The sequence below is a fragment of the Ambystoma mexicanum genome, chromosome 7q (assembly GCF_040938575.1).
Source record: "Ambystoma mexicanum isolate Mex_15411 chromosome 7q, UKY_AmexF1_1, whole genome shotgun sequence".
NCBI classification, from domain to species: domain Eukaryota; kingdom Metazoa; phylum Chordata; class Amphibia; order Caudata; family Ambystomatidae; genus Ambystoma; species Ambystoma mexicanum.
The window spans coordinates 120,078,250-120,101,425 of record NC_090941.1 but is presented as its reverse complement, the minus strand read 5'-3'; the positions used below and the strand labels follow the sequence as shown (position 1 = coordinate 120,101,425).

Below are 23,176 nucleotides of genomic sequence, written 5' to 3'. Positions count from 1 at the left end.
TGGAAACCCAATTACAGAGAAAGAATTACAACTCCTCCATAATAGTAGTACATGGCAGGATAGTGAACCAGGTATTCACGAACAGCAGAGAAGTCTGGGAAGAGCAAGAGGGAAGTGGAAAAGTGAGAAGTTGGAAAACAGCCAGGGGAAAGGAGCTGTCTGTCCCTCCCCCCCTTTTTGGAGTCACTCTAAGCTGGAAAAGAACCAGAGAAAAGGGAGTCCTTTCCTCTGGCATCCTAAGAAGCCTGTGAAAGGCCAGAGGAAGGGAGGCATTACCCCACCATTTGTTGAACTGCTTAAGGAGCATGAGAAAGGCCAGGGGAAGGGAGACATTCCCCCCTCACTTGTGACCAGGGGCCCAGACATTCCCCTATTACTTGTTGAGTTGTCACATCGAGTCTAGGAAGAACCAGAGGGGAGGGAGCCATCCCCCTGGTATTGTGAACAGAATACGTAACTCGGACAGACTTTCCTTTCTGTGCCTTCCATTGATAAAGACATCACCCAGGAGAACGGTTAGAACTTTTGTTTTATGCAGTTTGGAGAATGCACTCCATCACCAGGAGGTGAACGCAAAGCCTCAGTCCAGAAAAAGTGAGTCATTCTTCTCGACTAAGAAGATCCTAATTTTTCCATAGTTATTTCAGAGTGTAAGGGACGGAAATAGGTTTTGACACAGCATGGTGGACTATTTGCTTTAGACGTACATCCGGACAGTGTCCTTAGTATTTAGTTGAGGCAAGAAAACCCCTCTTAGTTTTAGGGACAGTTGAAGTTGTCCTCGTTTATTTTCACCAAATAAGTATTCGACCACAACAATGCCACCTGTGTATCAAGTCTCCTCCTTCCACACCCTATACCTATGCCAACACATACACTTTCTAGAGACATCCACCTTTGTACACATCCCTGACCTGCCTAATCTAGTACTTTGTCTGCTCTTTCCTGTCCCATTCCTAAGGTATTTGCACCCCTTTTGCTTACTCCCTGTTAGTTTACTCGACCTGCAATAGTAACGCACTCAGCACATGAACTGCAATGGGTTAATGGGCAACCATGGGGAATGCAGACGTTGATGTGATGCAGTCGACGCATAGGAGCAAGTACAGCGTGGAGGATTTGATGCTTTTTATTATGTGTTGAGATTAGATGTTGCTGCTTTACTTGTGATGGGTTTATTACTTCATCTGTGGATTGTGTTAAATATCCTGCAGACATCACTCACCAAAGTATTTACGTTATGGAGGCTTTATCCATTTTAGCTCTTATTTTGCATCATAGACGACATTTAAGATTTACCCAGTAAAAGCCATTATGCAGATTGTGAAATGGCCGTACTCTTCATATGCCATTAGATCTCCCTAATTCTGATGTTGAGAATTTGGATCTCATTATATTCTCCCACACCATAACTCGATTAGACTACTGTTGACTTGCATTTTTAAGAATGTAATATGTGCAGTTGGTTTTAATGAATTTATACAGAAAGCACATACACACTCACCAAGAGGACTCCTCAATGGTTTACAGTGGAGTAGAGGGTGAAATTATCTGTAACATTAACCAGTCATTCTGGAGCAAGAGCCCCGGTTCAATTGGGAAAGTGTCCTCTCCCTACATCCATACCAGGGCCCTCCCCTCTTGTATATTACCCAAGGGGAATCAAAGTGGTTGAACACGGCGAGGTGTTGCAGGTAATACCCTAGAACCAAACTAGATATCTCGAGCATGGCATCTTAAAATATCTTTGCATATCAAAGCATTCAGCTGTTAATGGGCATTGTGGCAAGCCAAAAGGAGGACTCAAAAGCAGAGATTCGTACGCATAGTTTTATTTAAATTCAAAGGAAAAATGCCTTTCTATCCCTTTTGCTAAAAGGGGGTTTCCTATCCAAACTAAACCAAGGTGCCCGTCTACAGTCCAAAACAAAAATATTCCCCGGTCCAAACTAATCCACTAACCTGGCCCTACCACTTAACAAAACGTAGCAGAAAGGTGGACAGTTCTCTCTGTTCTCCATAGAGGCTTCTCAGTCTTTCCAGCACTCCCTCCTATATCTTAATCTGATAATATGTTTACCTAAAATGTTCCTTTCAAGGTATAACAGTTCTTGTCCGACTTATCAAAAAGTTTCTTAAAGATTCTCAAAGAATGTACTAATCTCAAATTTCCGAAATTGAGACAAAACCAATCTTCTTTAGGTGGAGGGATATAATCCTAATCCCTTTCCACCAATTTGTCCGTTTGTTCCACACTTCAACCAGTTTCCGGGGTTACTGGTGTCCCCATGTTATTTCCTGCTGTCTCTGTTGGTGCGTCCCCCTGTAGGTCGATAGGGGACTGCCTACCCCACTATTCTATCGAGTTCAACAGTGTTTTTGTGGTCCTTCTGGTGTTCTGACTCTGTTTCTCTAGGGTCTCTTTGACCTGTCTGGGTGGTGAGCTGTTCAGGCTTCTCAGGCTCCCACCACCTCTTGTCTGCTTGGGCTCTCTGTCTCTCCCTCTCTCTTTCTTGAATTCTCTGGGAACCTCTGTTGATGTTAAGGTCTTGTTCCCAACCCTCGCTCAATACTTATTTTCTCTTTCTACACATGTTCCCCATGGCAAACTGTGTGTCTTTCCTGTGGCCGTCCTTGCACTTGGGTGGGTCAGTCACGGGGTAGCAGCGTAGGCGTCTTGACTTGTTCGCCACTCCTCACTATTGGATGTGGGGGGTCTTCCCCTTCCACTGGCCTCGCCTCACTCCTGTTCTTCTATGGCTCTCAGCTTGAAAATGGAGGGTCTCGTGCTCCGGTCGACACGGGACTCTGCATCTCTTGTCGGGCTCCAGGCCCACAACACCCGATAAGTGGTCGTGCCTCCTTGACTCTATGCAGCCTTGCTTCCTCCGGCCTTGATGGTCTCTTCCAGGGATGTATTGCGTCACCATTTGGCGTTCTCTCACTTCTGCATTGCCCCGGGTACATGCTCTCAAGTCAGGGAGGAGTCTTGACTCCAGGGTTCTCCTCCTCCATTACAGGGTCCTTGACCCTTTATTCACCCTCCACTCCTCGGAAAGGATGCATTATTTATGACAGGTGATTGAGTATTACCTTGTGCCAAACACTGAGAGGTTTTGTCCTCTCTAATAACTCCCATATATGCAGAAAGTACATTTTGTATAGGGAGCTACTTATGGGAATGGGAGTCCTGAAGTCACTCCCAGTGAGATCCTGCTTTCCCAAACTCCTAGATAGGGCTTTGTTGAGCTGGCTCACCTCTCTAGCCTCAAAAGGGGGTAGCTCTCCTTGGGGAGAAGGGGTGAATACCCTGGATTCGTCACAGGGTTCTGGGCTCAGTTACTGGTTAACACTATATGATGCCACTATACTGTTTGCCAGACTCAAGTAGCCTAAGAGCACTCTGGAGGACAACCCCTGTAGTGTTCTGCAGAATGTTTCCAGGGAGAGCAGTTTAAACTAGTGCTAAGCAACTTCTTCACATGGAGGTCACTCAAGCCTTACTTTACTGTTAACTCTAAAAGAGCATGTTGCCTCCAAGTGATATTTCTTGAACCATTGCATTTAGGAAGGAAGAGAACAAGCTGGTTACCTCTCACCCATGCGGTCTGTGAGATTGGGGAACAGATCCTTTTCGTGCGGGAAGCTCTTACAGCTTTAGGGCCCTCCCGAGTCCCGAATGCACAGTCCGATAATGCCCCTGCCTTCTGGACTCCCAACTCCACCCAACTTTCCATTATGTAGTGGTAGACCCTGAACTGACAGGGTGTATTGGTTTACTGTTTGATTGAAATGTAGTTTACTACACAGCCACTTTATGTAGATCTGATGTTAAATCAACAAGCGCCCTGAGGATTCAAATGATAACTTCCTGATTTCTGACCCTGATTGGGGGGGCCAGCCAACCGGGAGGCTCAGCTGTACTGTATGAAACAAGCCCACGTTCCTCATTGAGTGGTGAATAGCCCGTGCAAAGGCTCGTCAAAATGTTGTTCATGTGTCCTCCGACTCCTGCTGAAACTCAGAATTGTAGGTCATTGTGCCTTTCAAATTATTAGTCAACCATCACACTCAAGATGGATGTATTGTGTTTCATAGGCATCTAGTTTGCTTGTGCTGCATCACTTCGTTTCATGCAAATAAAAAGGAGAATGTCATGCTTTCATCCCACATTTATTTCGGTTTCTGATGCACCTCATTTTCTGTTAACCCATGTTATACCCCCTCACAGTAAAAGATACCCACTGCCTTGTTCTCTTTCATTTCAGAAGAAATGATGCGGCTGGCAGGCCACACTCCTGGCATTCCACGAAATTTACAGAAAACCAGCATGGACCAGCTCTCTCGCAGCTCCCCTCTGCCAATGTCTGCTCTTCGTGGCACTCCCGTTATCATTCCAAGTAAGTTTCTCTACCTGGAAAAACACACCCAACTCAGGCAACATATCACGACAGATCAATGATGGCGTTCCTGTTAATGTTGTTATTAAAAACACAAACTCCGGATAAACCTCCATGTAATCATTTCTTTGAAAAAAAAAAAGAAATGTTTTATTTTTCATGTGATCCCTCAAACCAATGTGCATTTATTGACACCCCTAAAGTTCTCAATCGTGGTGTATTTGTTACGTGTTACACGATGTATTCTATTGTAGGTGAGTTTGCAGGACCGTTGAAGTATTTGTTCATGTGTTTTTAACTCTGGCACCACCTGTTCTCGCGCCTTTAACATTGGGGTTGTCTGTGTCGCACCTAATGCTGCAACAATTGTCTTTTTTTTTGTTGCTCTTTGCCAATTTAGAAGGTTGTCCAATACATTTTTCTCCGATATCCGGCAATAAGCAGCAATACGTGCTTTGAGATGCGGTTCTATTCGGCCGGCAACGTGGTACTCACCCATACGATATGCTGCTGGCATCTGGTTTCACGAGATGCCATCTCATTTCGGCTCCATTCTAATCATTTCCGATTTCTGCTTCCCCAGCTTTTGCCGGCGGTGAAGGGAGAGGAGTGAGGGTTATAATGTAAAGTGGTGGTGTTGTATGGCACCATTCTGTCATTTTGGTTTCCCTCGCCTCCCTATGAATGGCACTGTATCGAACGGAGGAGAGGGGTTGTTGGTGGGATAGTGAAAGAGGCAGGTGTGAAACCTGTGGTTTTGACGAGTGCAGGCTGAAAGTTCCCGAGCCCGAGTGCCACTCTTGTTCTGTGCTTTTTCTGTTCACACTTTATGGATGTCTTTAACAAGGGGGAGAGCCCAAAATGTCATAGATCAGTTTTCTGTGTCTGCATTAGCCTCATGATTTGGGGATGGCGGATATAGAGCTAGAGAGGTAGACTTTGCCAGAACTCCATTAATGTTGATGTGGTAACTTAAAGGCATGCGATTTTAGGGGTCTGGTGTTTTGATGGGGTGGTGAAAGGGAGCAGACCAACAAGGGGACCATGGATGTATTGGGGATTATGAATGCATTCAGCACCCTCGCAGAGACATATACTTGGGCACCATCCTTGGACATGATTAGGGCAGTCTGTTAGATGTTGATTCCATTTAGGTTATGTGGAGTACAACCTGAATTAGTCCATTCTTGAGTCATGCTTTGCGGTTGACTTGAGTGTAGGTTTGTGTTATGTTCGTATTGAGTGTTGGGTTGATTTAATTATGGCTGCTTGGAGCCCAGCCCAAAAAGTCCTCTTCTACAATAGGTCTTTGTTGACGAGGTGCACGTGGGTTTGCAGTATGTTCATATATTGTAGGGGAGTATTTCTTTGAGTCAAGTTTGCAGTGAGTAGATGTAGGTGGCTGAGGTTTTGTTGCTCGTTTCAAGAGAGCACATTGAATGGGCAGGCTGTTTACTGAAGGTTAAATGATGGTCTTCAGGCATTCCAGAGCTTGGTTGAGGACAAGTCAAAGAAAGTGCTATTTTCAGTTGATATTTGGCACAGTTACTCGGACATCATTGCTGATCAAAGCGCTTTTGGTTGGAATTTCATGAATTTGTTTTGTGATGGATCCAGGGTCTCTGCCATGTAAGGCGCTAGGCAATGCGCAGTGTTTTTAAATTAATCTTTCATTTGATCAGGGGCCATTAGAGTGCCCGAAGGGCTGTATTGATGTGTTTGTATACTCTCAATCTCAGGACTGTCTCATTTAACTCTTTTGAGTAGATATTTTGTGAGTGCAAGATAAAGGCTCTGGGCATTGTCTAGCATTGAGTGTACAAGTGTGATAAAATGAAGTTAAGGTAGGACATAATACATTGTATCGTTCAGAGCTGGAAGAAGCAGCGCCTTACAATGGCTTTAATCTGTGGATTGAGTATAAGGTCCCCATCCTTCACAATTTTGAGGTTTCTTACAATTATGACCAGAAGCCAAGTTCATTTGACCCAGGGATTGGTGTGGGGTTTTGTGGTGGTGTGTTGCAAATCATAAGATCGCTTTTTATTGAGTTCAGTTTACAGGTGTCCATATGTATATGGCATGGGCTGAGGTCTGGCGTGTTAGTTGTAGAGTCCATTTCATGCTTGTAGATTTGGGGTATTGTCTGTGTAGTTGATGCATGTGGACCCAGAATTGCCCTGTTCATTCGAGCAGGGTCATGTAATTCTAAAGGCATTGAGGCAGATGACTGTATTGTTGGGGGTTTTCTGCATGTTTAGCTTCTGTCGATGTCACATGAGTGGCCATGTGCGTTTCAGTCCTCTTGGTCAAGATTGAGGCAGCCCAGTAAAGAGCGGTTCTTTTTACTCTGTCCTCTAGTATATTTAGTAGGATTTCATGGCTGAAAGTGTCTAGCAGGATGAGTTCACTAGGCGAGTTTGCATCATGTTTTTAGTATATCCTGTATCGAGCATAATGTGGGTTTTGTTCCTCTTGTTGATCTGAATCTGTTTTTCGATACTTGGAGGCTGCTGTTTTCAACATATTTCTGTACATTTTGATAAATGGATTTCTCAATGGGTTTGGTGGTCACTGGTGTTTTGGAAATTTTCTCAGTAGTTTGCAGAGTAGTTGGAGGGTCAGAATTCTGTTTTTTGAGCAGAGGGCTGACTAAAACTGTTCATAATGTGAGAGCCAATCTTTTTCTTGATTGAGGTTTTGAGGATGACTAGAAAGCCAAGTGCTAGTTGGGACTGCTAAGTTATTGCTTTGTAGATGTTTGGGTCACAGGTCTGACCGCAAGCCTGCTCAATTGCTAGTGTTGATCTTGGTGCAGAAGTCCTGGGTCATGAATGGCCAAAAAGGCTGTTGGCCTCGGTCAGTTGATTTTGCGAAGGCTGTGTCCCTTGTAGGGTATGATCGGGATGAGCCTTTCCTGTCCAGGTGGTCTTGGGATTGACACATTTTGTTATTGAAATGTTGCAATGGTATGGCAGGATTCCTGTGATGATGATGGTGCCATGCTGCTGGCTGCATGGAATGGATTTCCTGTGTGTGACCAATTTTCTGCACAATCAATGTACAGATGTTGGAACCAGCTGATGGGTTTGGTTCTGGTACTAATGGTAGGAGGTAGACAAACCCAGTCACTGTCTCTGTTCTCTTCATCAAGGTGGGTGAGAAGGAAGCAATACTTTTCCATTTACTGTGCTTTCTGGGGTTGGTTCACACCAATCAAAACAATAGCCAGGGCTTCAGTTTGGAAGTGGTTGCCCAAGTCTGCCAATCACTGTGCTAATCGAAGTCTGTTTTGCTCTACTGTTGGAGCATAGCACTGTTTTCTGCTGTGCAGCTTCCCTTCCCACGTATGGGCTTCATTGCAGCAGAAAGCAAGACAGCAGTGCAGATGCTGAACTCCCTGACCCAGTCCACTTCTTGTAGGAATTAACTATCTCGTCACAACTGCCCCAGTGATTCGTATTCCAAAATGTAGTTTGTGAAGGAGCATCTCCCAGTCTTTCAGAAAGGAGATAAGCATCTGCTAAATCATACTATCTCGCATTCTCATTTGTTGGGGAGTTTTCGGAGGAGTAGACAGCTACAGATTTCTAGTGAGTTAGTATCCTTAATGTGAGGCTCTTAGCCTTGAGAGAAATGGCAGTCTTCTTGATTGCCAAATCTGAGTTGGAAGCCAAGAAGATAAATTCTTTTTTCGGTTAAGGCAAGTGTCTGGGTATGTCATCAAACATGGAAATGGCATGCCCTGACCAATAACCTATCGAAATGATCGCCTAAAGACGAAATTAAGAGGAATATTGTATCTATGAAATGAAGTTAGACCATAATGGCAGTCGCCCTTCTTTATGGTTGAAATTTGTATTTCCAAATGTTTGCTTTCTTCCAGGCTCAGATCGGAGGTTTATGATGAAGATGGCATGATACTTCTGCTACTTTTCCAGAGATAAATAATTTGCTGTGAACATTTCTTGCCATGCAAGATCTTCTCCCTGCCAACTTCTGAAATTCTTTGAAACTAGTAAAGGGTTTCTGGCTTCAGTATACACCCCTTCAGTCAGAAGAGACATGTGTGGCATTCAGCAGCCAGGACCATAAAACCCTTGTTCACTGTATCATTTCTGTTGCTACACTGCCAGATCTGACAGTATAGTGGTCTACTGTGCACCTAAGGGTGCTGCCCTCTCTCTGCCACCTCCTGACCATCTCCAGTGCGGGATATCAGTTCTACAGACCTAGCAACCAACAACTGGGCATTTTACGAGATTCGAACATTGTGCACCAAATACTTGCCAGCCCAGAACACAACTGAAAGTGTACGGTTACCAGAAAACTTTGAATACACTTATGTCAGTTTTGGGAAGATGTGTAGTGGATTGCACTTGACCTTGTAATCACTTCAGAGCCCTGTGTGGTAAAGCAGGCCAAGCATGCAGGTAGTTACAAGACGGCCATATTGGGGGTGCGTCTTCAAAACTCTGCCCCTCAGTGGATCTTCTTTCTTTACACCAATGCCTTAAATCAAAAAGGCACGCATGAGTATTTTGTAGTGTGGACGCTTCAGAAACAGAAATTGGGTTGAGTTCAGGGTATTGCAGAGACTGATCCTTACACTGCCACCTTTCTGCCTCTGTCGTCTCTTGAAAGTCTGGTGCGCGTTGAGCAACCCCAAGGTCTGTAGCTGGTGGCCAGCGTGTGGTCAGTTTGTGCAATTACTTTGGGAATCTGCTCCAATATACCATGCACCTTTTTTTTTTTAATGCAGCTTTTGACACCACTTGGAGCTAGTAAAGTGCTTCACAATTTGGCATGGTCTAATTCTAAGGTACATATACTTTCTGGCTGCCCAATTTTGAAATTGGTGGGGCTTGGCATACATTTTCTTTTAGTGTCCCAGCTCCTATTACTTTACAAAAGCCCATACATGACATCAACAGGGACCTTGCAGTTTTAACCCTACATTTATTTTAGTCATTTTCTGAATGAAAGTGGACGATTGATGACTTCGATCCCTGTGTTGATGTGAGGTGCGATGGAGGGTGCTTTTGTCATGTTACCTTCTGCAATAAAGCCTGATCATCCCCAGATTCCGGTTTCACTCAAACGGATTGCCCTGTGGCTTGTGTCTCCCATTAATGGGATTTCTGTTTTTGATCACTTTAATGCAAAGAGAGCATTCCTTCATCCAATGGTAAATGTAGTCTTGATACCTGGGGATGTTAATCTGACTCCCAAACACGCTCCATTAATTATCATGTACTTGGGTATTGTAGTGTACTTGACATTGTTGTAATACTAAGTGCACAAGTGTCCTAAGTGCTGTACAGAAGGGGTGGGAGCAAAGATCTCTGAGGAAAACTGCAAGACGCCCATAATATGGTTAAGACTACCTTACCATTCTGTATTGCTTGTGGGGGGAGGGGTTGGTCCACTGTGGTGTTTTTCAGCCGTATAACACATGGTCTGTTGTATTCAATGTCGTGAAGAGCTCAAGGAAAATCGGAGCAGCTCATGTGACCAGGGGAAAATTGAATTCTCAGTTGCAGGCTCTTGTGCAAAAGGCAGTCCTATTTGCACTGGTATTTTTATATTCCGAGTTCCAGCCTCATATGTCAAGCTGCAACAAATCAACTTGTTCACCACAATTAAATAAACGTATTATTTGAAAGAAGTAATTTTACTTTAGTGTAGTGGGTTTCATGTCAGACCTAACATTTTAAGATTTGTCAAATTCCAAACAGTTGTTCAACCAGTTTACATCCAACGCTGGAGTAGTGGTATTTACAATGTTACTTCTACCCCCCCCCCAAGCCGCCCCAGGATCGCCTACCTTATCTATCCCACTTGCTTAGCGCAGAAGACTTGCTCCTCTCCCCCACCTTCCTGCGCTCTTTCACTTCCCTTCTCCCTCTGCAAAAGTCCCTTTAGGTCACTGACCACTTCAACCATATCCTCATCTTTCACTTCTTGCTATCACAGAAGCCTGGATCTCACCTCATAACTCTAACCTGTTGGGAAGGGCAGTGGTGTGGAAGTATTGATCAATGAGGTCCTCAACACTGCCCTTTAACCCCATCTGACATCAACACTTACTCTTTTGAATATGCTGCTATTCAACTCCTGCCCCCTACTCCTCTCACTGTTCTGGCTCTCTATCTCTATCCACCCTCTGATTCCCCCAGCTCCTCCTTCCCTCATCTGACCCTTTGTGTCTTGCTGGGGGACTTCAACCTCCCCAGGCCCCCCTGCATTTAACTCTACTCCCTCCTATCTGAACACTCGGTCTACTCCCTTCATGACCAGACTAACCACTCTGGTGGGAACTCTCACAACCTTGTCTTGATCTCTAATGTACCCCCCTCATGTAACCTCTTCATTGTCCCCTCTCCCTTTGATCACTCCATTGTTCACTTTAATATCTCATCATTTCACCTTCTACTCCTCATTTTCCCACTCTAATGAGTGGACATTCAGGCAGGACATTAGCCTCCTGCCTTGATAATGTGGGGATCCCTCTCCTGTCTCTTTCCCCAATTCATGCCTCTTCCATTGACCCTGCTTTCTTTGACTTTCACTATGCACTTATGACTTCATTGGCCCAACACTATCATGCTTGCACATTCACGCCTACCCGTCCCTGTCCTGAGCCTTGGATCTTCTCTAAAATTCGGATTTTCAAAACAAACATACGCTGTGACCTACAATGGTGGTGCACATTTTGGACACCTACCACCCTATTCCTAGCCTACAATAAATACCCTTGCTGTCTGCACACCTGTACTGGATTTTACCAAATCCTCCTTCACAAACTTCATCTCCTCATTTTGTAATCAACATTGCGATCTACGCATCCAATATTTGCTCATCCGCCAAGCCAATATCTACCGCCTCCTCCCTTTCTGTTAATGATTTTGCTCACTACCTTTTTGCTATCATCTCTAAAGTTCATGACACTCACACCCATCCTCTCTCTCCTTCCCCAACCATCCTTCTCTCCACGACCTCTCCCGATATCTTTTACCCTCAACTACTTCTCCCCTACCTTGTCTATTGAATTAACACCTATCCTTTCTATGCCAATCCATTTTTCAAATCCATTGACTGTGGTAATATATACGAGATGGACAAGAAGACGTGATCAAAAGATGTTAATTAAAGGAAAGAAAACCTCAACTAATTCTATGTCTTTGATGAAAAGTTCCCTAACTTAAAAGAAAATAACAAACGTGTGCTCACCAGAATGTCTCACATAAATTCTGTTCTCTGTCCAAAACCTATTCTATCCTAGGTTCATCCTACCAGTACAACTAAACAATGTAACTGGCAGAGGTAAGTTAGTTTTAGTATATTTTGGCATCGGGTGGCAGATTTCTGACCTCCACCCAATTCTCTCTCTGGTTTTCCTCTTTCTCTCAGGCCCCGGTCTGATGATAATGTTCAAAGTCTGGCCCTTGGAGACTTTCCTTCCTCTTGGAGAATGTTACTCGGGGACCCCGATGCAAGCTGTCTCAATAGCTCAAAGAGTTCCTTTATACTTAAGTGATTGGTCACATTACTTGTTCCCTGCAGTAAGTCTATGGTTAACTCTGGTATAATTGGGCACTGTCCTTGTGCCATCTAGCTCGGCTTGAGCTGTCTGGCTCTTCAGGACGCTGGTTCTGTATCTTCTTTCACCCCACTTGGGGAAGTTCTTTTGGTGTCAGCTCCTCATAGGCCTGCTAGCCTCTCTGGCCTTAGGATTCTTGTTTTGAAGTCAACCCCAACCCTCCCCCCTTCATGGCATATTCTCAATAGCAGCCCCTCTAGGGGTTCATCTGGTTTGAGTCGCGCGTGGGGTATTTGCAATCTCAGCCCCTCATGGGCCTTTGCTTCTGGTTTCACCCCCTCACAGGCTATTCTCAATCTCAGTCCCTCATAGGCTATTCTCATTGCCATCCCGCCATGCGCTTCTTCTGTGCTTTTCTGCCCTCCTTCCGCCTCCTCTCTCTTGCCACATACCTGTATTCCTCCGGTGGTGCATGTCAAGAAGGCGACTTACTTAGCTGCCGCAAAACCACAACTCCAACGTCCTTGATGTCCGGTCTTCGTCCTTGGTTCCTCCCGTCTGCCTTTGACAGCTGTGAGGGGTCAGAAATGTGAGGCAGACAATACAGTTTCTCCAGCATGGGGTCTGGCATGGATTCACATGCTCATGAATATTCCCCGTCGTCAGGCTGGGAATCCTCGGTAAAGAAAAAACCAGTATCAGTTTCGTTTCTGATCTGTCTTTCGTAGTAACAACCAATCACTGGTCTCTGCGTCATACTGACCACAGCCAATGACTGCCCTCTACCTAAGCACCGCCTCTGGCAGCCATCTTCAGATTTTTACCGCACGTTCATGTGTTGGGATCCTCGTGCTATTGCTCTCGAGCGTTAGTGCTATTTTTTCACGTTTTTTCTCAAAAACTTCGTTTTTTCGGTCAAAAGAGCCTCAAGCTCCACCGACTCTCCATCCGATCAACGGGGACCCGTGTCGGATTCGTCTGCGCCCCTCAAGGGTGAAGATTTCGTCGAGCTACGCTTTTGGAGGACTCCAGAAGATTCTCAGGCCCGGACATGGCCCAGGAGAAGGGATGCTCGACGCCCGGAAAGCTGTTCAGGGTCTGCCCTGGATGCCAGCTGCAGAACGTCTTTAAGGAGGACGAACACTCCTTTTGTCTCTACTGCTTACATGAAGACAAGACGCACGTGGAGAAGGACTGTGCGTTTTGCGGCAACATGTCGGAGCGGACCATGAAGGACCGCCATCAACGTCTCGCCAACTGGCTGGAAGGGAAGAGCCCGTCAGGCGAGAAGAAGAGGAAGAAATCCGAGCGGTCTTCTAAGACCTTTGAGGACGCCCCGGCGACGGGGGTCCAACACAAGGCAAAGCACCGCGAGTCCGCTGGCACCGGGAGCGCCGAACGGTCGGGCTCTACGGGCGCCAGGCAGGGCGCACCCTCCCCGGCACCATCAACCACGAGCCAACGCTCTGGGTCGGGTAAGAGGAAGGCCGAGCACCCGGCGAAGCTCCTGGAGAGGCCCCGGTCGAGCTCGAAGGCCCCATCGGAGGGGGAGCGAGGCAGTGTCCCCCCCCTCAAGGATAAGGCGGTGAGCGCACCTAAGGTGGTGAAGGCCTTAATCCATCCGGCCAAGCCCTCTATCGAAACTGTCGCGGCGGCCCTGGCTCAGCCTGTGGGGGCTACACCAGTGGTGGCGACCTCGGGGCTCAGAGTCTCCCTGCCACCTCGGAGGGAGTCCTCTTTTGTGCCCATCGATAGGACCCCCGTGAAATCCCCCGTGGGGAAGAAAAAGGGGGGGCAGGGCGTCGTCGTAGATTCGGCCTCAACCTCGGAGGAGGAGCTGGTCGAAGTCTTAAGCCACGGCCTCGGCGTGGAAGAAGACCGGCCCGTCGGGATGGATCCCGACGCAGGTGACGACGACATCATCGAGGGTACCGACGGGGCCCCTGATCGCCCGTCGGATTCCCCTCTGCCAGCGCCGCGAGACAACTCGGCGGCCATTTTGTTGGCTATACAGTCCTTATGCTCAGAGATAAGGACGAGACTACCGTTGCCGACGGAACCTCTCCCGTCGGGGGACCCAGAACCGGGACCTTCTGGTGTTCCCCCTACCAAGAAAAGAAGGATCCACCCTCCGCCTCCTTTTCAGCCGTCGCGCCCCTTCCAGCCCTCCTCCCCGTCCACCCGAGGGGATGATACGGGGACTGACACGGCAGCGACGAATACGGATGACGAGGTATACGACAAGGATGTACCGTCGTCGCCTCCCACCAGGGCTTCTCCGCCCGACGAGATTGGATCGTTCCACTCCATGATCACCAGGGCATCCGAGCTTTTCCAACTCTGCCCTGAGGAGAAGAAGAAGGAAGGTTTCCTTTATCAGCGGCGCGAGGCCAAGAGGAAGACGGTCCTCTCAGTGCCTCTATTGGACGACATTTGGGATGAGGGCCTCACCCTCCTCAAGAACCCTTCCACGACGCCAGCTAGAAGGAACCGGTACGAGAAGAAGTACCGGGTCCCGGACACGGCCCCCCTGTGCCTCCGGGCGCAGCCTACCCCGGACTCCGTCGTCTCCGCGGCGGCCAGGAAAAAAGCGGGGGGGGGTGCGGCCTCCACATCGACTTCCCCACCGGACGGCGAGGGAAAGAAATTGGACGCTATGGGACGCAGAGTCATCTCGTCTGCGGCGGCGACGATTAAAGCGGCCAATGCCTTGGCTATCGTGGCCCGCTACGACAGGGAGCTCTGGTACAAACTGGCTCCCCTACTGGACTTCTTGCCGGACGACAAGAGGGCAGAGGCCCTGGAGATCCTGCAGGAAGGTGAGGTGGCTTCGGACCACGCCATTACCGTTGCGACGGACATCGCCGACACTGGGTTCCGCCAGTTGGGCAACGGCGTTTGCCTTAGGCGGCGTGGATGGCTCAAGGCTACGGACTTCCGTCAAGACGTTCAGACCAGAGTCCTGGACATGCCCTTCGATGGGAACAACCTGTTTGGGAAAACAGTGGACGATTCCCTTCAGGCCATTAAAGCGGACACCGAGACGGCCCGGGCCCTTGGAGTTCTGCAACAACGGCGGACGCCCTTTCGGAGCAGCGGAGGCAAGGGCGCCTCCAAAAGTTCAGGTGGCGGTTTCTCCACCTACCGTCAAGCGGCCCGCTCGTCGGCTCAGGAGGCCTACAGAGGACGAGGCAAGTCTGGCGGACCCCGCCGTCGTCGCCAAGGAGGTCAAGGCGGCAAAGCCTCGTCGAAGCAGGATTGAACCGACCGTGGGGTCGGGCCCCCACCGAAGCACCCCGGTGGGAGGCCGGCTGGCGAGCTTCGTCAGCGTGTGGGAGTCCATCTCCACCGACCGTTGGGTGCTGGACGCCTTGGCCCGGGGCCACGCGCTCGAGTTTCAAAGAAGGTGTCCGCGCGTCCCCCCCGTGGCCAGGAAAGAACTTCACGTCCCTCAACTTCTCCTGGAGGTAAAGGCGATGCTGAGGAAGGGCGCCATCGAACTCGTCCCAAAGAGACTTCGGGGCTCCGGAGTTTACTCAAGATACTTCCTCGTGAAGAAGAAGACTGGGGGGATGGCGCCCCATCCTGGACCTGCGACGTCTGAACAAGTTCATCAAGGCGCAAAAGTTCCGGATGGTCACCCTCCAGCACGTCCTGGGTCAGCTGGAGGAAGGAGACTTCCTGTCGTCGTTGGATTTGGAGGATGCCTACTTCCATATTCCCATCCTGAAGGGGCACCGAAAATTCCTCAGGTTTGTGGTCCAAGGGCGTCACTACCATTTCAAAGCCCTCCCCTTCGGACTACGGTCGGCCCCAAGGGTATTCACCAAGTGCCTTGCACCGGTGGCGGCGCAGCTGCGCCGCGAGGGGATCCACGTCTACCCCTACCTGGACGACTGGCTCATCCGAGCCAAGACGAGGGAGCTCGCCCTGGATCACACGGCAAGGACCGTCCGACTTCTCACGGACCTGGGATTCTCCGTGAACTACGCCAAGTCTCACCTGGTACCCGCGCAAAACGCACTGTTTCTGGGAGCGAAGCTCGACACAGTGTCTCTTCTGGCATCCCCGTCGGAGGAAAGGACCAGGTCCATCCTGTGTAAGGTACAGCGGATGTTGGTTTCCGACGCGGCCAAGGTGAGGTCCATCAAGTCCCTCCTCGGAATGATGTCTTCCTGCATCTACCTCATTCCCATGTGCAGGCTCCGGATGCGCCCGTTGCAGGAGTTCCTGGACGCGCGCTGGATCCAAACGACGGGCAGCTTCGAGGAGAGGATCACACTCGACGAGAGTTTCCGCCGAGCGGTCCGGTGGTGGGGCAACCGCACGCATCTGACGGCGGGCATGGACTTCCAGACCCCAGACCACCAGGAGACAGTGACCACCGATGCCTCCCTGGAAGGGTGGGGAGCGCACACCGAAAATCTGCACGCGAGAGGCCTTTGGCTCCCGACGGAGAAGTCCCTCCATATCAACGTCCTGGAGCTCCGTGCAGTGTTCTGGGCCCTCAGGTCCTTCCTTCCGTCCCTCAAGGGCAAGGTGGTGAGGATCTTCACCGACAACACCACCACCATGTTTTACATCAGGAAACAGGGCGGAACCAGGTCCCCAGCGCTGTCCAAGGAGGCGCAGGACCTGTGGCATTGGGCCGTCGCCCAAAGGATGTTTCTGGTGCCGTTTCATCTGGCAGGGATAAAAAACACCATCGCCGACTCACTCAGCAGGGAGCTGCGCTCGTGCCACGAGTGGGAACTACGACAGGATCTAGTGGATCGCCTCTTCCGACGGTGGGGCACACCCCAGATCGACCTGTTCGCGACGGCGATGAACTCCAAGTGCCGGAGGTTCGCCAGCAGGTTTCCCCAGGCGAGGAGCATGGGCGATGCCTTCTCGTTCCCCTGGGAGGGCCTGTTCCTCTACGCGTTCCCTCCTTTGCCACTGCTAATCCGGCTCGTCAACCAGCTCAAGAGGTCACGGTGCAGGATGATCCTCGTCGCACCTGCGTGGCCGAGGCAGATATGGTTCCCGGACCTTCTGGACTTGTCAGCGTCCCCGCCAATCAAGCTGCCGGTGGACGCGGATCTTCTCTCCAGGGAAGGAGGCGCCATCCTCCACCACGACCCGAAATCGCTGAACTTGCAGGCCTGGCTCCTGCAGCGCTAGAGTTTGGAGGATAGGACATACCGGCCGACTGCAGAGAGGTTCTTGCAAAGGCCAGGGCGTTCTCGACTCTTAAATGCTACGGACACAAATGGAAGAGGTTCTCTGTCTGGTGCCACGCACAGAAGATTAACCCTCTACGGATTACGGCTCCCCAGGTACTGCCGTACCTGCTGACGCTGGCCAAAGCTGGACTGGCACACGCGTCCATCAAGATTCATCTTGCTGCGATCTCCCGATACACCAGAACCACGGGCCGGACGTCCTTGTGGTCTCGTCTGGTGAAAGAGTTCATGAAGGGACTGTTCAGATCGTTCCCGCCGGTGAAGGCTCCGGCCCCGGCGTGGGAGCTCAACGTGGTGCTGACCAAGCTCATGGGACCTCCGTTCGAGCCTCTGCACTCGACCCCGTTTAAGTTTCTGTCGTGGAAAGCAGCGTTTCTTGTGGCCATCACCTCCGCACGACGGGTGGGAGAGATCCAGGCCCTTTCATGCAAGGCCCCGTACTTGACTTTTCACGACACAAGGGTAGTGCTCAGGACGCACCCCTCCTTCATGCCCAAGGTACCGTCGGACTTCCATCTCAACGAACCCTTGGTGTTGCCTGTGTTCTTCCCGTCGCCTTCGTCGCCGGCTGAGAGGACTTTGCACTCGCTGGATGTGGCTAGAGCGCTGAAGTTCTACGTGGACCGCACGAAGTGTTTTCGGAAGACGTCACAACTCTTTGTGAACTTTGGACCTGTCAATCAGGGGAAGGCTCTCTCGAAGGCTTCCATTTCCAGATGGCTCTCCGGCTGTATCATGTACTGTCATCGGTTGGCAAACCGACCGCTGCCTGGCCGTCCGAGAGCCCATTCCACCAGAGCGATCGCAGCTACCACGGCGTTCCTTTCTGGTGTGCCCCTGCTGGACATATGCAGGGCTGCTACGTGGAGGTCGACGCACACCTTCACGAAATTCTACTGCGTCGATCGGGATTCCAGGGAGGAGTCCAGGGTCGGCCAAGCAGTGCTGCGCAACCTGTTCGCCTGAGGTGAGCCTGGTGAGGAGGTAAGATGCTTAATGTTGAGTTTGATGTACTGCTTAATGTTGAGCCGTTGCCACCTCCCGTGGTTGTGCATGTGTGTACTGCTATGTATTCTTATATTCATGAGCATGTGAATCCATGCCAGACCCCATGCTGGAGAAGGAACAAGTTACTTACCTGTAACTGTTGTTCTCCAGCATGGGTCTGGCATGGATTCACATGCGAACCCTCCCGCCTACCCCTCTGCGGCTCTTCACTTGGTCATACTGCCACTTCACGTGCTTCCAAATCTGAAGATGGCTGCCAGAGGCGGTGCTTAGGTAGAGGGCAGTAATTGGCTGTGGTCAGTATGACGCAGAGACCAGTGATTGGTTGTTACTACGAAAGACAGATCAGAAACGAAACTGATACTGGTTTTTTCTTTACCGAGGATTCCCAGCCTGACGACGGGGAATATTCATGAGCATGTGAATCCATGCCAGACCCATGCTGGAGAACAACAGTTACAGGTAAGTAACTTGTTCCTTTCTCAACAAATGCCATTTTATTTGCATATTAGGTTGGATTAACACCTCACGGTCCCTACCCTGTCGAGGATTTCCCTTCCAAAAAGAAACCCTGTAATAAAGGATATCTGTGCCTCACACTTGTACATACAGAAAATAAACAAGGAAATGGATAACAATTCTCAACAAACAATAATTGAATTTCAAATGTAACCACAGTCTTGTTCTGTAGCGTGGATGAATTGCCCCTCCCCAAGTTTAAACATGGACTTTCATTCACAGTTCAGGAAAAGAAAACAAGGAACGTCTGAGTTACAATAATGTTCAATCACATTCTGTTTCCACTTCAATTGGTCTCTGTCAAGTTCCAAAGTGACTTTGGTATAGTTCCAATGTGTGAACAAAAGTTCCAACTCCACTTTGGTTTAACTTCACTTCGTCAACAGAGATCTTCAATTCAGAAAATAGGTTTCTCTCATTCTTTGAACACTCCTTCAATAGATAAATAGTCATGATAATGATCTTGATGACTTGCTGCAACCTCTTTATTAGTTTATAACTTGTCAGCAGATCTCAACTTGGTATATCTTCTAACAGCTGTAAGTGGTTAATGAACAGCTCCCATTCACTTTGGTATACCTTTAGTATCACAGCCAACATAGATTGTATCTCATTCAACATGATTGGAACCAATTATATTTAGCTGCACATTCAACATAAATTGTATTTGTCAATGTCCCTTTTAAGCACTTATTCAACTTCCACATGGGGTGCTCCCATGCCAGGCCCACTTCTTCAATAGTTTTCAATTCAGGTTTACTCCCCTACCAGAACAGCAGTTCACAACCAATATTGCTTTTGGGGTTCAATTCATCTGATGAATTTCTTTACCACAAATTCAAATTGTTCAGTGAATTACAGCTTCAACAATCTTCCAACAACTCTTTAGGCAACACAATACTTTAGTGCTCTGTGACATATTTATCACAGTAATGCTTCTCTCCCTCTGGGTCTTTCTCTTCCAGAGGGGCAGCCGTTGTGACTCCCTTGTTTTTAGTACACAAGTTACCAATGACTGATATGAAAAGGGTTTTGTACGCCCCTTCCTTTGACTTGTATAAAGTGAGTTCACACCAACTTTCACCACAGGCTGGACAACAAATGTGCAACACTTGCCATTGTCTATAAATCTTCAGTGGACCTCTTCTGCAATTGGCAATATTGGTTAATTGGTAATTGCCAGGTGTTATCTTTCTTTTTGCTTGGGTAATGATTGTTCCCTTTTTGCCATGTTGCCCTGTTATAGTATTGGGGTCTCCATAAACTCACATGTATAATATCAGTGTGTTGGCTTTTGTCTGATGTGGTTTGCTGCTTTATGCAACCTTGGTATTCAAAAGTACTTTGTAAGGCTTTCTTGCTCGCTTGCGGGTACAGCTTTCGTTTGGCTTTGATAGCAGGGTTTCAAAAGTGCTCTTCCAGTCTCTTTCAACCACACAGAAGTGTCTCTCACTCGCTGAACACTTCCCTCGCATATGTGGACGGGGAAGGTGCGCTTTGGGGTCACACGCAAGCTGTGGCCTCACACGGTAAGTCAGGCTCCCCTGTTTCTCTCGTTGCTTGCAGGATTCTTCTTCGTTTGGTTTCTCACGTGGCGGTAGACTTTTGCTTAGAGGTCGCCGCTGCATACACCATCAGGAAATGGAGCTTTAGCTGCTTCCAAGTGTTTAGTGCATGCCAGCCACCAGAAACCTAAAAGCCCCCAGGGGCACGCCAGCCACCTGTGACCGCCTTCGGGAAGGGAAAACCTACCCTGTCTTTGCTTCCCGCTGTGCAGCCTCTGCAGACTTGATTGCCAGATGGCAGACCCTCTCAGGACTGAAAGTTACTTTTTGACATGCAATGGTCTTGGCATCTTCTATCTCCTCCCACAAGTTGCACTGCCTGCATACACCATGCTGCTTCTTCCTGCTACTGCTCTCTCCTTCTCTTCTGCCACTCCTGCTACTCCTACTTTGGCCTGCACTAGAGGGGGCTTTTTAAGCCTCCCAGTTTCCCTTGGGTGTGGGCCATTTACATTAATGAGCTGACGACATTAATGAGTACTGTGCCTCTTCATTAATTTTCCTCGTTCCTGTACTTGGAGGATTATGGGATTTGAAGTCCCCGATATTAGGTTTTGTTATCTGGTTTTCACTTTCACACGTGAACTTGTTCTTTAAAACATGTTTTATAGGAATAGCATGAAGATTGGTTACTAAACTTGACTGAAAAGGAAAAGGCAACTCTTTGGTTGGTACTCTCTATATATTTCTTTTCACTCTACTTTTGGGTGTCACAGAGGAGTCCTTGAGTTCTACAAGTCTCTGGGATTTTAAGAGGTCTTTTATTTCCTGTAAGGTCTAAGATTTTGTGAGTAGTTTTACCCCTGGTTAGATAGGCATTTACATTGTTACCCTCTCTGTCTTATCCCATGGAATCCTCTCACTTTTCTCCTCCCAAGTGATCCTCCCGCAGACCACCCCCCAAAATTGGGATCAGGAAGCATCCGCCTTTTCTTGGCCACCTGGGAGGAGACTTTAGGCAGGGATTTAGTGAGGGATCCATAGGATTCATCACACAGGACTTGGATTCCTCCTTTGTTCAGGCAGCTCCAGGCTCTATGCCTCTTTCCTGGGCTTGGCAGCATTGCGCAGGCTCTCCGACCATCATACCTCCAAAGTGGTCTTTCATTCAGGTTGCTGCAAGGGATAGAGCTCCTTCTCTGTACTCCAATGCAGACTGCTTGACTTCAGGGATGGATTGGCTCTATTGCTGTCTGCAGGGGTCCTGAGCCTTTACAGTCCCATCCTGGAATGAGAGTGAGGATACCATTGACTGTGGGCTTCAGTTAGGAGCATCAACAGAATAGGGTCAGAAACCACGCGAGGCCCCCTTTAAAGGGCCCTCCATATTATTACACGGTTCAACTGCCATATATCCTACAAACATTTGTCGGCTCAATAGGATGATAAAGAAGCATCTCTGCGTGGTGATGCCTTGTCCCCTAAGGCAGTTTACCCCAAGCGAGATCGCACTTGCCCTTTTATGTAGGGCGTATATTGTCCATCTGGAAAACCTGGTTTCAGCCAGATTGACAGGATGTTAACCATTTTAGTAGGTGCTGGAGATGCCATGGCTGTGTGCAAGGAGGATGACTATTTTGTCTCAAGTGTATTGAACACAGCTAATGGGTCCATCAGGACTAGCAGGATCATGTCCCCTTTATCAATAATCTGGAGGGCGTTCTCAACCTCTTGGATGTCACTGTTTCAGTGCTGCATTTGTGGACTAACCCAGATTGGTAATCCAAGAGCAGACAAAGTTGCTTGTTGAGACACCGGCCATCTTTCCTCTTTCTCTGGCAGTGCAGTTACATCCCCTCCCGTCTAGCCAGGCAGTTCCCCTCCAACCTCCTTTCCAGACTTAGGCATTGCTCACTCTCTGCACCCTCCTCAATACTTTATTCCCCATGATAACCAGTCTCCTCCTATGTGGCTCTCCTTTCAGCTTCCAGTTTTCCTCTCTCCAGAAGGTAACCCTCCTGCTCCAGTATGCCCTTCTCTGAATGATACCCCTCCTCCTCCTCCAACACCACTCTTTTCTGATGTCAACCCTCCCCCCTACACTTGGATCCCTTGGCCTGGAGGAGCTGGAGCTCCCCCACCACCCCACTGCAGGAGCAGTGCCTGCCTGGAGGTGCCATAACAGCACTTCCTAAATTAAGATAGGCCATCTGCCTATTTACAGCTGCTTACTGAAGACTGCAGCGTGAGACCGACTTTTCCCCAGCTCATGCGTCGGAACCCCTTATCAAATATTCTTTATTGGTCTGATGTAGTTTACTTAATTCGTTTCAGTAGGATCAGCCCCCATTTACACCTGAGTGTAATCTCCCACCATTGCCTGCCACAAGGTTTTTCATCTCTCCAAAATGGCCGCCCGCCACTTCTATGACCCTTCCTATGGTCATGCACATTTCGCTTAATCCCATTGGCCATCCGATCCTACTTTAAAGCCAATCATAAACTGGCAGGCTTGAAGCTGGCCCACGAACGGAGGCACACAACAAAGGCACCTTCCCCTGCCGTGAGCCTGTCTGGAGCCGTATGGACACGGCACGCTGGCACCCACACGGTAAGAACGGCCCTACTGCCTTAAGACAATTCATAGGACTCCTGCGCACAGTTTTCTGTTATGTGCACCATCTCTAACTTCGTATCTATGAGCCTGCGCTCCCCGCCATACGTCCTTGCTAGTCGCGTTCCCGCTCTTGCAATCATCTTGTAGCCGGCGCCCGTACTCGTAACATAACCTTACAGAACACCGCGAGTGAAGTATCTACTTGCTGGCGTATCTTCACTTGCATACGCAAGTTCATCTCTTGTAAGCACGACCACGTGGACCAATTCACTCTCACATTACCAGCCTCAGACGCTGCTGACCACCGGACGCCTACCCTCCAAATCATTAACATTACTGCGAGCCCTGTATGCGCTGTT

The 23,176-nt window shown here is 48.7% G+C and overlaps 1 protein-coding gene across 5 annotated transcripts in view; it reads left to right on the top strand.

Moving 5' to 3' along the window:
• The window catches only part of SHROOM2 (shroom family member 2), a 982,778-nt gene that overhangs the window by 526,134 nt on the left and 433,468 nt on the right, over nucleotides 1-23,176 (top strand). For all 5 annotated transcript variants that reach the window (XM_069639121.1, XM_069639118.1, XM_069639117.1 and 2 more), the window contains one exon: nucleotides 4,269-4,400. In XM_069639121.1, the coding sequence (XP_069495222.1) occupies nucleotides 4,269-4,400 (132 nt within the window). The remainder of the gene's footprint in view (nucleotides 1-4,268; nucleotides 4,401-23,176) is intronic.